Source organism: Micropterus dolomieu, linkage group LG03 (assembly GCF_021292245.1).
Source record: "Micropterus dolomieu isolate WLL.071019.BEF.003 ecotype Adirondacks linkage group LG03, ASM2129224v1, whole genome shotgun sequence".
NCBI classification, from domain to species: domain Eukaryota; kingdom Metazoa; phylum Chordata; class Actinopteri; order Centrarchiformes; family Centrarchidae; genus Micropterus; species Micropterus dolomieu.
This window is the reverse complement of record NC_060152.1, coordinates 9,414,638-9,427,234: the sequence shown is the minus strand read 5'-3', so window position 1 is coordinate 9,427,234 and position 12,597 is coordinate 9,414,638. Positions and strand designations below refer to the sequence as shown.

General features: G+C 41.0%; 1 protein-coding gene across 3 annotated transcripts in view; it reads left to right on the top strand.

Moving 5' to 3' along the window:
• The window catches only part of fam110d (family with sequence similarity 110 member D), a 43,537-nt gene extending 31,252 nt beyond the window's left edge, over positions 1-12,285 (top strand). For all 3 annotated transcript variants that reach the window (XM_046044679.1, XM_046044678.1, XM_046044680.1), the window contains one exon: positions 9,360-12,285. In XM_046044679.1, coding sequence (XP_045900635.1) covers positions 10,077-11,429 — 1,353 coding nt within the window. In that variant the 5' untranslated portion in view covers positions 9,360-10,076 and the 3' untranslated portion in view covers positions 11,430-12,285. The remainder of the gene's footprint in view (positions 1-9,359) is intronic.
• The last annotated feature ends 312 nt before the right edge of the window (positions 12,286-12,597 follow it).

Genomic DNA, 12,597 nt, shown 5'->3' with positions numbered 1-12,597 from the left:
GTATTTATTCTTATAGAGAAATACAGAAGGTTTTTAGGAGCTTTAATACTTGGCACACAAGCCCATCCTGAGTCACAGATGACCCAGTGTTTGGGGACCCAGCATAGCTGGAGCACCTTTAAGCTCTATCCAACACCAAACAGCCTTGTCACAAGTCCTCACAAGCTCTTACTGCGAACATCGGCAACATGTGTTTACAATAATTCTGCAAATGTTGTGTGAATGTCCTTTTGGCACCCTGGTGAGTCTCTGTGAAAAGAGGGTGGAGTTACACAGATGTTCCACTAATTTTCTTTCTTTTTAGTCTTTCTGTGAGCTGTGTATCAAGTATTTTTCTGCTCACATGTGACCCCTCCTTTCTAAGTATAGAGTAGCACCCAAATCTCCTATCTTGTGTCCAGATTTTAATTAATTTCATTCATCATTCTTAATCTTAAAACAAAACCTAGAAATAATGGATTCCACCCTCACTTTGTATGTGTACCTCTTCTGTCCATCACTGTAGAGTGTTTTTTTATTCTATTATTTTTTAGACGTTTCCGTCAGGTCGAATGGAGATATACAGGTGTATGATTTAACACCACTAACCATGTTATGACATTTTAGTTGCTCTTTGCAAGTCTAAGAGGCATCATCTACTGAATCATCTTTTATCACTTTGCTGACATATGCCTGGCAGAGTGAAAAATGTGCCGACTTGGTGAAATAAAACATCTGGCAGCTTGCCACACAGAGCTGTCTTTCAGAGCATTCTCACCAGCTGAGAGCTTAATGAGGGTTCACAGTGTAGAAACAGGCCTTCATAATTTAAGACTCTGGAGGTTGAGGGATGTGCCCAGATATTTGCCTATGCACTGTACTGTATAAACAGCCTCAGGACAGGCTTTTTTGGGGAGAGATCTGTGTTACCCTGAGTTGTAAAGTGCATTCCCAGTCCAGGGCTGTGCTGCACACACAGTAGGTCACTGCGGTTTGTACTGCTGGTCACATAAACCAGGCTGGCATGTGGGGGGGAACAGCAGTGATGGTTATAATTTACCGAACAATACTGTCCAGAGCTGGGTTGTCTACTTGATGTAGCCCAGATCTGGACTTTTGGTATACAAACTCAACTTTCTCCTGCACACCCCCTCTCTCACTTAGTGTCTTCTCACACGCAAACATTCATGACATACTGCACCTGCTGGCTGCACTCAATGCACTAAAGAAATGAACAATCTAAACTGCAAAACTCTAATTGCTTTAACAGTATTGTGTTTTATCAAGCCAAAGCAACAGCACTATAGGCAGTTTTTGGCCTAGGGACCACTGTTGGAATTGCAGGTTAAATGACAAGCTGGGGTTAAGAAAGGAGAACATTTCCTGACCCTCATACACGTTTACAGAAATTGCTCCTTTGAATGATCTGAATAGTACAAAGCCCCTGAAGTCCTGTAAGATGCTATGTTTTTTGTGCGCACAAGTTAATCAGTCAGAACCTGTGAATTTTTGGCCCTTTATCTTAAAATAGTTGCTGGTTGATTTTCTTTGGTTTAAGCAAGCTCTATCAAAACATTATTTTTGCATCAAATTTATATGTGTGGGTTGTCAGGCATGCTCAGCCAGAAGAGACATTAATATGAATTTAGTATGGGCCCCGGAGTGGTATAAAACTTTTTGGCATATTCGCAGAGTGAGCACTTTTTTTTTTGTTTAATAGATTCATGCTCCACAGATGAGTGCATTCCATAGAGAGAGAGCTCCAAACATTTTGTCCTTTATTCAATAGTTTATTGACAAATCATTCATTCTCTACACAACGAACTTAATCAACCAATCAACAAAAGGTCTAGCTCCACTGCACACATAAATGTACACATACAAGTTCTCTCCCACCAGTGTCTTTCTGGATGTTTGGCTGCTTTATCTGGGTGTTTGGCTTTGATAATCCATTTTCTGTACAGTTCCTATATGAGGATCCAGGTATGCATCATCTCCTTGTAAGTGCATAAGTTCACCCATCAATAGTTCACTCATTGACAGTGAGGCATCGCAGCTGGGCTTAACATTCCTCGAGTGGGAGGCAGGTTCAGGTGTCTCTGTGCTACAGTGTGGATTGTTAGGTTTCCTTGCACAGAGTACCTGGTGTAGAGACCATCTTATCTGAAACTTAAAGCTGAAATTGGAATTCCCATGATAATGATAGTCTTCTCATTATTCTCATAATATAAATCTAAAATTTAAGATACGTATTCAAAAAAATTATGGGCAGATTTTGGCAGTTTAAGTCCAGACTTACAAAGGCTAAGTTTGTTTGTTTTTTACTAAAAATTGTAGATGAAAAAGTAAATAGTGACTCATATAACTTTAGACGTCAGAGCTGTTTAATCATCAACAGTAACAGCACTCGTCCGGTGCCCTTAGCTTGTCCAGTCTGTTGATAAAAGCAAGAATAAATGAGAACATGTTATCTCAGCAGATGTTATCTGCGTTAGCACTGCATGGGTGTTACAGTGTTGGTACAGTATATGGCTGTTATAGGTTGACTATATCACATGTTTGAAAGAGTCACTCTCACATCTCATGGTGATAATGTGTTTTAACTAACTTGGTGGAATATAGCCAATTAATAATTATTATATATCGATTAAGCTTGTGAAATGATTTATAGTATAAAAATAATGCCTATCACATGTTACCAGATAGATACTACATTGTAACTACAGATGTTTATTATTTTATTGGTGTGGTATGAATAATAAAAGAGAGTTAATTAGCTCATTATTTGCCAGTTTACCAGCCAGTTGGCTAAAAAGCTAATTAGGTCAATTAGTAGATGTGTTTGAAAGGGTTTGGTTATTGTGAATAGAAGTTTTATTTAGTTTCAAAAGCAATTACATTTTTTTAAATGATGAAGCAGAATTTTACAAATCAGCTAACAGACTTATTAGCTAATTGTTAGTCAGCTTGTTAGCCAAGTGGCCTGACATACTTAGAAGCTAGTTGGCTAATAAGCCAATTAGCTTGTTGGCTGATTTACAAGCTAATTAGCTGTAATGTTTAGAATGTTTTTTGATTATTGTGAGTAGAATGTGCTTTCTGCCTTTTGTAGACGTTTAGACTTAAAAAAATATCTTCAACAGTTAGCCAAAAGGATTTCGGCTAATTTTACAAACCAGCTAATAATCTTATTAGTGTACTTGCACATTTACCCAGCATGTTCTTGAGTGGCACATGTCTTATCACTGTCATCTGAAAGTCTGCACAGGTCTGGTGTCTTTGTTTTGTGGCTCCAGAGCTCAGCTGTCTCAGCTATGACTTGTTTTGAATGACAAAAGAGCAGTAGAAGTGAGTTAAGAGCCCATCTTGTCCATTTTATGGTTTGGGAGGAGGTCTATTCAGGTCGGGGGTCCCTTAAATCATCCCAGGTGGCCTACTGCTGCTCCACATGAATAGGGTGAAAGCCTCTAACTGTAGATCAAGCGGCAAATGGCGTTCAAGCCCTTACAATGATGATTGGATTTACAATTGCCTACCAGGCTTTGTTTTTGAAGGGACAGTAGCGTATGTGTCCCTTGGCACCATGTCTTACATTTTATTGCCACCGTGTTGTTATTTGTCCCTTTTCACTCCCTGACTAATGAGGCAGCGCAACCAGGTCAAGACTTATCTGTAGACCTGGAGGAGGAGCATTGTTGTGGTCCATTAATAATGCAAAGAAAGGCCGGTATGCCTCTTTGTTTGGATAATAGAAGAAGACACCTCTTTTTCTTTGCCCTACCCCTTAACAGACTTCTTTTAGTCTGTGTCTGTTTTGTTGGTTAATGACTGAACTGGATGGAGTCATGAATCTTGGCTCATTAGTGGCCATTTAGACGCTTCATACTCACACTGTAGAGAATCGATGTGCACAGATGCTTCGTCATGACATATAGGCATCTTTGAATGAGCTTTAGTTAACGTTTGAACATTCAGACATTTCAGTCCTTTAGTGGTGATCGTTAGTCTGTGTCATACTTAAGTAAGATGCCAGATGTTAATATAAAGAAAGTGAGAAATGCAAGACAACAGAGAAAGAGAGGAAAGACGTAAGAGATGGTCAGTTGGTTCCTTGTCGGCAGCAGATGCCTCTCAACTGTCCAAAGATTAATTTGACAGGAAAGCGTGCTGAATTCATTTCCTAGCAGCTTCAAAGTTGGTCCTTCTGAATTTATTGACCTCTTATCTTATGTTTACCTCACTGGATACATAAGTCACAGTAGAACTTCCTTTAACCGTCTGATCCGAGCCAGTTATTCTTCTGTGGGTTGTTTTGAAGCAAACAAACACTTCCTAGATCTTTTTTTTTTTTTTTTTCTGGGGAACCACTTTCACATCAGAAAAATAAGCAGAACTGCATTTTTCACTGTCAAATATGTGTATGTGACAATATAATAGATTACAAAACTTAAACCTGACCTGCTTTGTGTTCTCAAAGGGTCAAATGCAAGTAGCCCAAACAAATAATGCTGTTGATTAAAAGAAAAATTTAAGTACATGGTCCCTTCCCATGACAGGTCTCTGTCAGGGCTGTCCGTGTATCTTAGTGTACCATGACACAAAACATCTGGTTCCTCTTTAGCTGCATGGGGGTGCCTGGTTAAGCCTCCCCTGCAGGCTGGGCCATCCGCTTCACAGAGAGGACACGGGGGAGGGAGGAAAGGAAGGAAAAGGGCAGACAGACAGACAGGAGTTTTATTAAAGAAGAGAAGAGAGATGCAAGAGAAGGGTCACATGCTTAGTGTGCTGAATTAATCCTAGAGTTTTTTCATGTTTGGATTTTGGTGATATCTTTTGCATTGCATGTCCGATAGATCGCTTTTGAACGAGATGTTTGACATTTCAAGTCAGACATTTCAGGTCATGTTTTTCAATCTGTTATTTACAAAAGCCAGAGACTGATATTGCGCACGTCCCGTAACAAGCCTTACATATGTAAAGCTGTGAAATATATATTATAATATGTAGTTATACTTCATCTCTTCCCACACCTACTTCCATCATTGGTCGTGTGTACAACCAAATGTAACAGCATGAATGCTATTGAGGAGAGACTGTCTAAAAGTATATGTTATCCCCATTTGAAATATTAGCATGTCTCACCCTTCTCTGTGATGGCCTGCTTTTTACCCCACTGTTCATTGGATTTTCAAAAGAGGTTTAAACAGTTTTTCCTTGGTGACGTGTTCCGACAACACTTTGTACAAGCTAGTTTGTATAAGGCATATTGTACCCTTAACACTGTTGCCCTCTGCATGTTTTCTGGATTCACAGCTTGAGAGGGAAAACAGAAGAAAACAAATGTTGACATACTCAGATCACTGGTGGTAAAAATGAAAACAAACACATTTAAATGGATTTTTTGTGTATGACAGGATGTTTCTTTTGAAAGATCAATAAGATTCTAGACCACTGGTTCCTGATTGTGGTTTGCTTGAGTCTCTGAACTGTGACCACTTTAACCAATGTGTGATTTTTCCCTTCTCAGATCGTTTCATTTGAATAGTTTCAGAGTCCATAATGGCTGAAACTCTCCAGTATTTCTCAAGAAATACAAAAATTTTGTTAATCCTATTGTGACCTCTTGCAACCCCTTGGCTCATCCTGTCCCACTGTGCCATATAAAAATATTGGTTAATACTTACATTGTAAAACAAACATTGTCAATATATGAACAAAATCCATTCTCATAAATAAGGCCCCTTCTTTGCAAAAGTAACACAATGTATGTTGTCCCAAGCTTGACAAAACCTTTTGAAGATCGCTCTCAGATACAGAGCGTATGCAGTAAATAGAGCAGGAGAGAGACAGAGTTTCAAAGAGAAATAGAGAGGGCAGATACACAGGGTGTATACAGGAAGAGAGTGATAGAGAAGGGAGGAAAATGAGAGGGTAGGGAGGCCCTGTGGCATATACATGTAGAGAGATGAAGAGTGGGAAGGAGTGCAGGAGAATGCAGGGGAATGAAAGACACAAGGTTAGGTAGCATTAAGAAGCACTGAGAAAGAAGGGAAGGGTTTAGAGGTTAATGACAACCTACAGTGAGAGAAGAAGGAGGTCATGTAACACAGGAAAGATTCTCTAGTCATCTTACGCTTCTCACAAACCTTGAGATCACAGGAGAAGGTGCTGGGTACTACTTTGGCTCATTGTGGTCAGTGGGCCTAATAGTGGCTATTGTATCCAGCAAATCCCAATTAAGTCACTGGTTCACTCTCTGTGTGTGTGTGTGTGTGTTTTCACATTACCTATTTGTCATGCAAATTTACATTAACTTTATGTTCAGAAGAATTCAGTCGTTTTCTATATTTAGCATCATTTCTCGTTAAGACATTGTGTCCCAAACAACTGTCAGTTAGCAGTGTGACTCAGATTTAGTCATTTGTTGTCCGAGATAACACTTGGAGCAAGAGCTAACCTCTGAAAGTGGCTGGTTTCCTTCAAGCTCGTAATGTCAGATTCAATGAATGCACACTGCCCTGAAGAGTAGAACCAAGGAAATACATTAGAAGTAGGAAAAATACAGATATTGCCCATATTGTTGTGGATTTCAAAGTTATACCTGGTGGGTCAGTAGGGATTAACAGTTGCTATATTGCCTTCGTATTCTTCATATAATTTTGCATACTTTACCCCATCCCCCTCAATGGAAAGCCAACATCAGGATTAATGACTTTGTTTAGGCTCCTGTGGTGATAATCTCCTTCAATGCTTCAATAGAATTATCATTTTGGACTCAGATGGAGAAGAGATTGTTATGGAAGGAAGTTGTTTAATAAATACCCCAGCCAACACACCGTAACCCCTTTTCCCACTTCCTCCTCATTTTCTACCCATATTTCTTGTTTTATTCCCCGTCCTTGCCCTTTCTTTCCCTTTCACCTGTTGCGAGACATTTTTCCCGGAACTCTACCTAAACATTGGCAGACTTTCCCGAGCTCTGGCAGACCGACATCTGGAAAAAACAACTAGCTGGCTGTTAACCCCCTTCCTCAGTGAATTTATAGTGGCATGCCATTAGACATGCTAGAGCTTCTCTGTGAGGAGACTGATACAGGTTGATGGTTACGTGAACGTGATATGTCACCTTCTAATGTATGAATAGTAGTTTAGTATTTAGTATAATTGAGATAATTTTAGGAATTATTCTGGATAGTTTTGTTATTAATATTATCAGTAAATGGGCTTATTTTGTAAGCCAAATAAAAGGAATATGCTGATAAATGAAACATTCAACTCTTCCAATGATGAATTTTTATAAATATTTTTAACAAATGAATGTCTATAAACCCACTGCGGGTAATTTGCTGGTCTACGAAAATATGAAAATAAGTCTGAATATGAGACTAAAAGAGTTATTTTCCTTTCAGAGAGCAACATTTTTTGTTTTACTTTCAAGTCGCTTGATTTGAATGTCAGTGGGCCAAAGTGCTTACAGTCATGTTGTCTTAGGTTTGAATGTGGCTCATGACCTTTGTCATTTTGTAATTCTGTCACACTATTATTTACTGTCTTACAAATCAAAAATGCATTAGATAAGATGGAAAACCAGGGGTTAAGTGTTTTGTTGTGTTTTCCACTATCAGCGGTGTCATATAGTTTGTCTTAAAGGATGAGACATGGATCCTTTTTCCTGCCAAAGGAGGTTGTTCATTGTTTTACCTCATGTGAAAGAAAAGTTAAAATAGCATTTGATAACACTTGAGGCAGACCTGTGGGAATAATAAGCACAACAATATAACACCCTCCTGCTGTCTAGCACGGCACAAGGAGCATTTATCTCTCCAGATGGACATTTTAAAGGGGGGTGAATATAAGACAGACTCCACCTGTGCCTCTGGGTATTTATAACAACTTCATGTTCAAAAGATATGTTCTTTGTCTTCCCAGTTTGCACGTGGCAAACTTGCTGCTTCTTTTTGAGGACATGGAAAATGTGCAGAATAAGAGAAAGGCTTTATCATCTGCAGCCCAACTATGCTTATTACCTCGCATGCTTATTACACACATGCTTATAAGCTCAGGAGCAAAACTAGAGCAGATACACAAATATACCCATGACCACATGCACATGCACACATAGAGACATGATAACGGCACTGGGGTATTTTCATGCTATAAATAACCCTTGGGCAGAGTCTATCCTGTAATAGACACGTGCTGCCTCCTTCCCTGACCTCCCCTCCCAAAACTCACATAGCATGAAAGCTTCATAGAACGCATGATAATACAAAATGTGGCAATGCATTTCACAGAGTCATGCCTTATGTTTGGTTTAATGTGTCTTTTAACTTTTTAGAGGCTTGTTAATTTGGAGAGCAAACTGTTTAACTGTGCTTATGAAATAGTTACGTCAGAGGTATATTGGGTTATTTAAGCAGCACTTTAGGGTGTTTAAATGGCAACAATCTCAGTCTAGTTTTCAGTAGAGATATTTGTTTAAAACTGTAAGTGGTCAGCTACACTGACAGATTTCTGCCCCTTGAGTTACAGACAAAAATTGGTGCTTTGTAGCAGAGCTACATCATAGAAAACAAAGAAGTTGATTATACAACATTAATTTAAATTTAAATTGCTGTCCTTTTACAACTACAAAATAATCGCCCAACTTTTTTCTGATTGCCAGGTTTCCTCTGTGATCAGTCATACAGGATGTTATTTGCCACTATTTCTATTAAAGCAAACCTGAAACAATTGGCCCAAACAAACTTCCTGCGCTGAAAACTGATGGAGGCAGACATGTCATCATGCGCCTGGACAACAGACATTGTTGCATCCAACACTTACAGGATGCTGCATTACTGTCTGGACAACAGACATCTATCAAATCAAAAAATATACCTAAATGACTGAAGGACAGACACAAATCAGTTATAAAAGATTAAGAATGCATGGATGGGGAAACATTACCCAAATGTGATTGTTAATTCATATATATGATATCATCATCATGACATCATGTGTTTAAATTTATGAACCACGTTCAGTGACAAAGGAAAAACATTTTGTAGTTTGTCCTTCTTCTGCTTCTGACTGGTTATGCAGCAACATGGTAACCATAGTTGAACCCTTACCTTTACTCACTTAGAAAGTAGTGTTAGCTACATATCTAAAAGTAAAATGCTTATTGTGTTTAATGGGTAAGGTAGAGGGTCGTAAAATGCTTACATGTGTCAGCTCTTCATTGCTGCCTGCTTCAAATATGTAACTCCCTCCAGCTTTAAATAAGCCCAATCTGAGCTAAGCTTTAGGGACCACCGTCCGTCCTGCCATCTGGTCTCTGTTGCTTGCCCTGGAGAATAACCATTCCAACTAAAACTCTTTCTCTCTGTCTCTCCCAGGGATCCATGCAGGTGAGGTGAGGACAAGGACAAGATCTGCATCTGCCCCGTCTGTCTGTCAATGAACCAAGTGCCTCGGTGCCGGCCACCCTCAGGTCACCTCGACCATGACGGGCGCCAAACAATAGAAGTCTTGACCCAATGTCCCTCAGACAACCTGCACAAAGCAAATATTTGAGGCCATTATATCTAATTTAACCAGGCAGCCATCACTGAAAAGATCAACAGTGAAGGGTGTTGTCGGGAGACAGAAAGAGAGAAGAAAAAGTAACCCTTTCAAAGTGCACCCTGCCTGCTATTTCTGCTGTGCTGTGGGCAGGCAGTGTCTCATTTGGGAGTGCTCTTGGCTGACAAAAAAAAAGGACTTCCCTCTGCCCTGCCTGCCTATCCAAATGCCTGTGTAAATACTGGATAGAGATATCAATTTGTCTGGGCTCTAAAATTGCCCAACAAACAGACTGTAAGCTATCTATAGAAAACGTTACACCAACCGACTTGGACTCTGTGGTCTCCTGAATTGCTACCAATCTATTACACCTCAAGGAAGAGTCGAGAGCTGTGTGTACAGGAATGAGAGCTGCCACCATTTTCTACACTTAAATACTTTTAACACTCTCACTTGGTTTGAAATTTTCACAGGGCCAACTGTCTCTGGGGGACACTGGAAGCTGTCAGTCATTTGCAGTTTTGATGTCTTTCCCAGCTCAGTGAATCAACATGAAGCCCCTAACACCCATTGGATCCCCATCACCTTTAAGGCTCCTCAACAAGGGTCCAGACTACCTGCGCAGGCAGATAGATGGCGGAGGCCACGGCCGCTCAATCAGCGCTGTGGAGAGGCTTGAGGCTGACAAAGCCAAATATGTCAAGAGCCAGCAGGTGATCAACACCAAACAGGAGCCTGTACTGGTCCCCTGTGCTACACCACCACCACAGCCTCGGCGAGCTTTTGCCATCCCAGGCAGCCTGACACCTCATCTTTCCCCACGGTGTTCATCCAACACCCCCTTCTCTACACTGTCTGGCTCCTTCACCTCAAGAGATGAAAATGAGAATGATGACTCCAGAAAGGAGAACCGACGGACTTCTGTTGACATTGAGGCGCATAACAGGAGCAATGTGAGCAATGTCATGCCGCCCAACCCCAGGACTCCAGGAAATAAGACTTTGGTAGCACCACACAGTGCCCCTGTACTCAGAAGAAGTACAGGCAAACGCATGCTGAGGCCGGACTCCCTTGTCATTTACAGGCAGAAGAAAGAGTGCAAGAGCCCCAGTGATGCAGCAGTGGGAGAGAACAATAACATGGAAGTGAAGGGCTACAGTTTTGTCCGGCGCCTCTTCCAGGGCTCCATGAGGGATAAGAGTAGCGGAGGAATCCAGAAGATGGTGATTGGTGAAGAGAAAGCGCCATCACGGGATGGAGACTCCCGCATGTCTTGGACCAATGACAAAGACATTATGGATGGTGGACCAGGGAGCAGGAGGTCAAGTAAAACAGATCAAGAACGCAGCCCAGGGTCAATCCCCAGCCCCGGGTTTAGCTGTACACTTGAACGGACTAAGAATGGATTTACAAATGGTACCAGTGATGGAATTAAAAATGGTATGACCAATGGCAACCACTCAAGTAACCATGATGATGAGAATGACCCGTGGAAACGGGCGTCACCACTACCAGCACCCAGAAGGCGGTTTGGGGAGTTGCAACGCTCCAAGTCAGACCTGCGTCTGCGCTGCTCAGTAGTGTTATCAGAGCACGAGCATTTCTTTGACTTCTGTGGGCTGGACATAGACATGATAGAGCGTCTGGGTCGAGACAATTTCCTCTCTGGTGCCAGCTCCATAGACACACTCTCACTGGCCCTCCGCAGTGTAAGTGGGGACGGCTGTGGTGGCTCAGAGCCCAGTGAGTTCTCCCGGCACTCAGGAGACGGGCTATTTCAGGAGGAGCTGGCTGAGCAGCTTCCCACTGGTGTGTCAATCATTGAGAGAAACGCACGTGTCATCAAGTGGCTTTACGGGTGTAAGAACGCTGCTCGAGAGGGACCCAAAGAGTCTACTGTTTAATACATGGACAAGGAACCATGTGCCATGGAGTGTAGAGTCTGAAGGTTGTGTCTTTTCTGATAAAACAGTAAACCAGGAAGGAACTAATCAGTGAAATCGCCTGGTGTAAAATGTGGTTCTGCAGCAACTTTACTCTTTGTGCAGAAATTTGCACTATAAACCAAAAGTCAAAGCATTAAATCATGAGTGACATTCAATTGATTTTCAAAAAATAACATTCAGAATGGGCTGTGATGAGGTAGCAGCATTGCTGCAATGCATCATAGAACGAAAAAATAGGACTTGGTTGTAATTTGAGTCACAAGCAGCAATGTGATTTTTCATTTAATTTTTGAAGGAGTGTCATTGACAGTCAACTTAGGTTTTGTATTGGGCACGTAGAGTTAGCATTCCATGGCACATGATTACCTTCAGTCCCTCGCTCTCCACGACTCCAAAGAAACTGTTTCTTCAAATGAGAGGACAACAATTGCTACTAGTTATCTCCTGTCAAATTGCTATATTGTATTTATAGATCCTATAGAAGTATTGAAACTTTTTCTCCCAGCAAATTGTATTGTTATCAGTGTATGTGTGTGTGTGTGTGTGTGTGTGTGTGTGTGTGTGTGTGTGTGTGTGTGTATGTATGTGTGTGTGTGTGTGTGTGTGGCTGTAAAGTATACATTGCTGTCCTCTCTATTTGTAGCTTCTTTTTAGTTATTGACTGAACTGGATTCAGAACTGATCCGAATTCAGCCCCTGTGACCCCTCACAAGGCACATATGTTTACTGTATGTTAGTCATGACACAGTGGACACAGTTTAGTGTCCTTGACACCGACACTCTCCCTTAATGACTAAATTGAAATGGAAAACCACTAAGCTAAGTTTTTTCTAAACTGGAAAACTGTTGTGTGAGTGTGAAGTGAACCATGAGTACCTCATTCGGATCTGTCCCAGTTTAGTTTGTGTGTTGCTTTTTTTTTACTCCTTAAACGCAGGCGTTGGAACAAACATGCGAAGCACCCCTGTGGGGTTGTTAATGCACTGAACTGGACAGAGAGAGAGGAAATGAAAGATAGGGATGTTGCTTTTACTCTGTGCAGAGATTCATCTCATATAACGTTAAACACTGAGCTGCATTCAAAGGAACACCTGCATCATAGAAGACAAAAAGCCATGCATGGCCA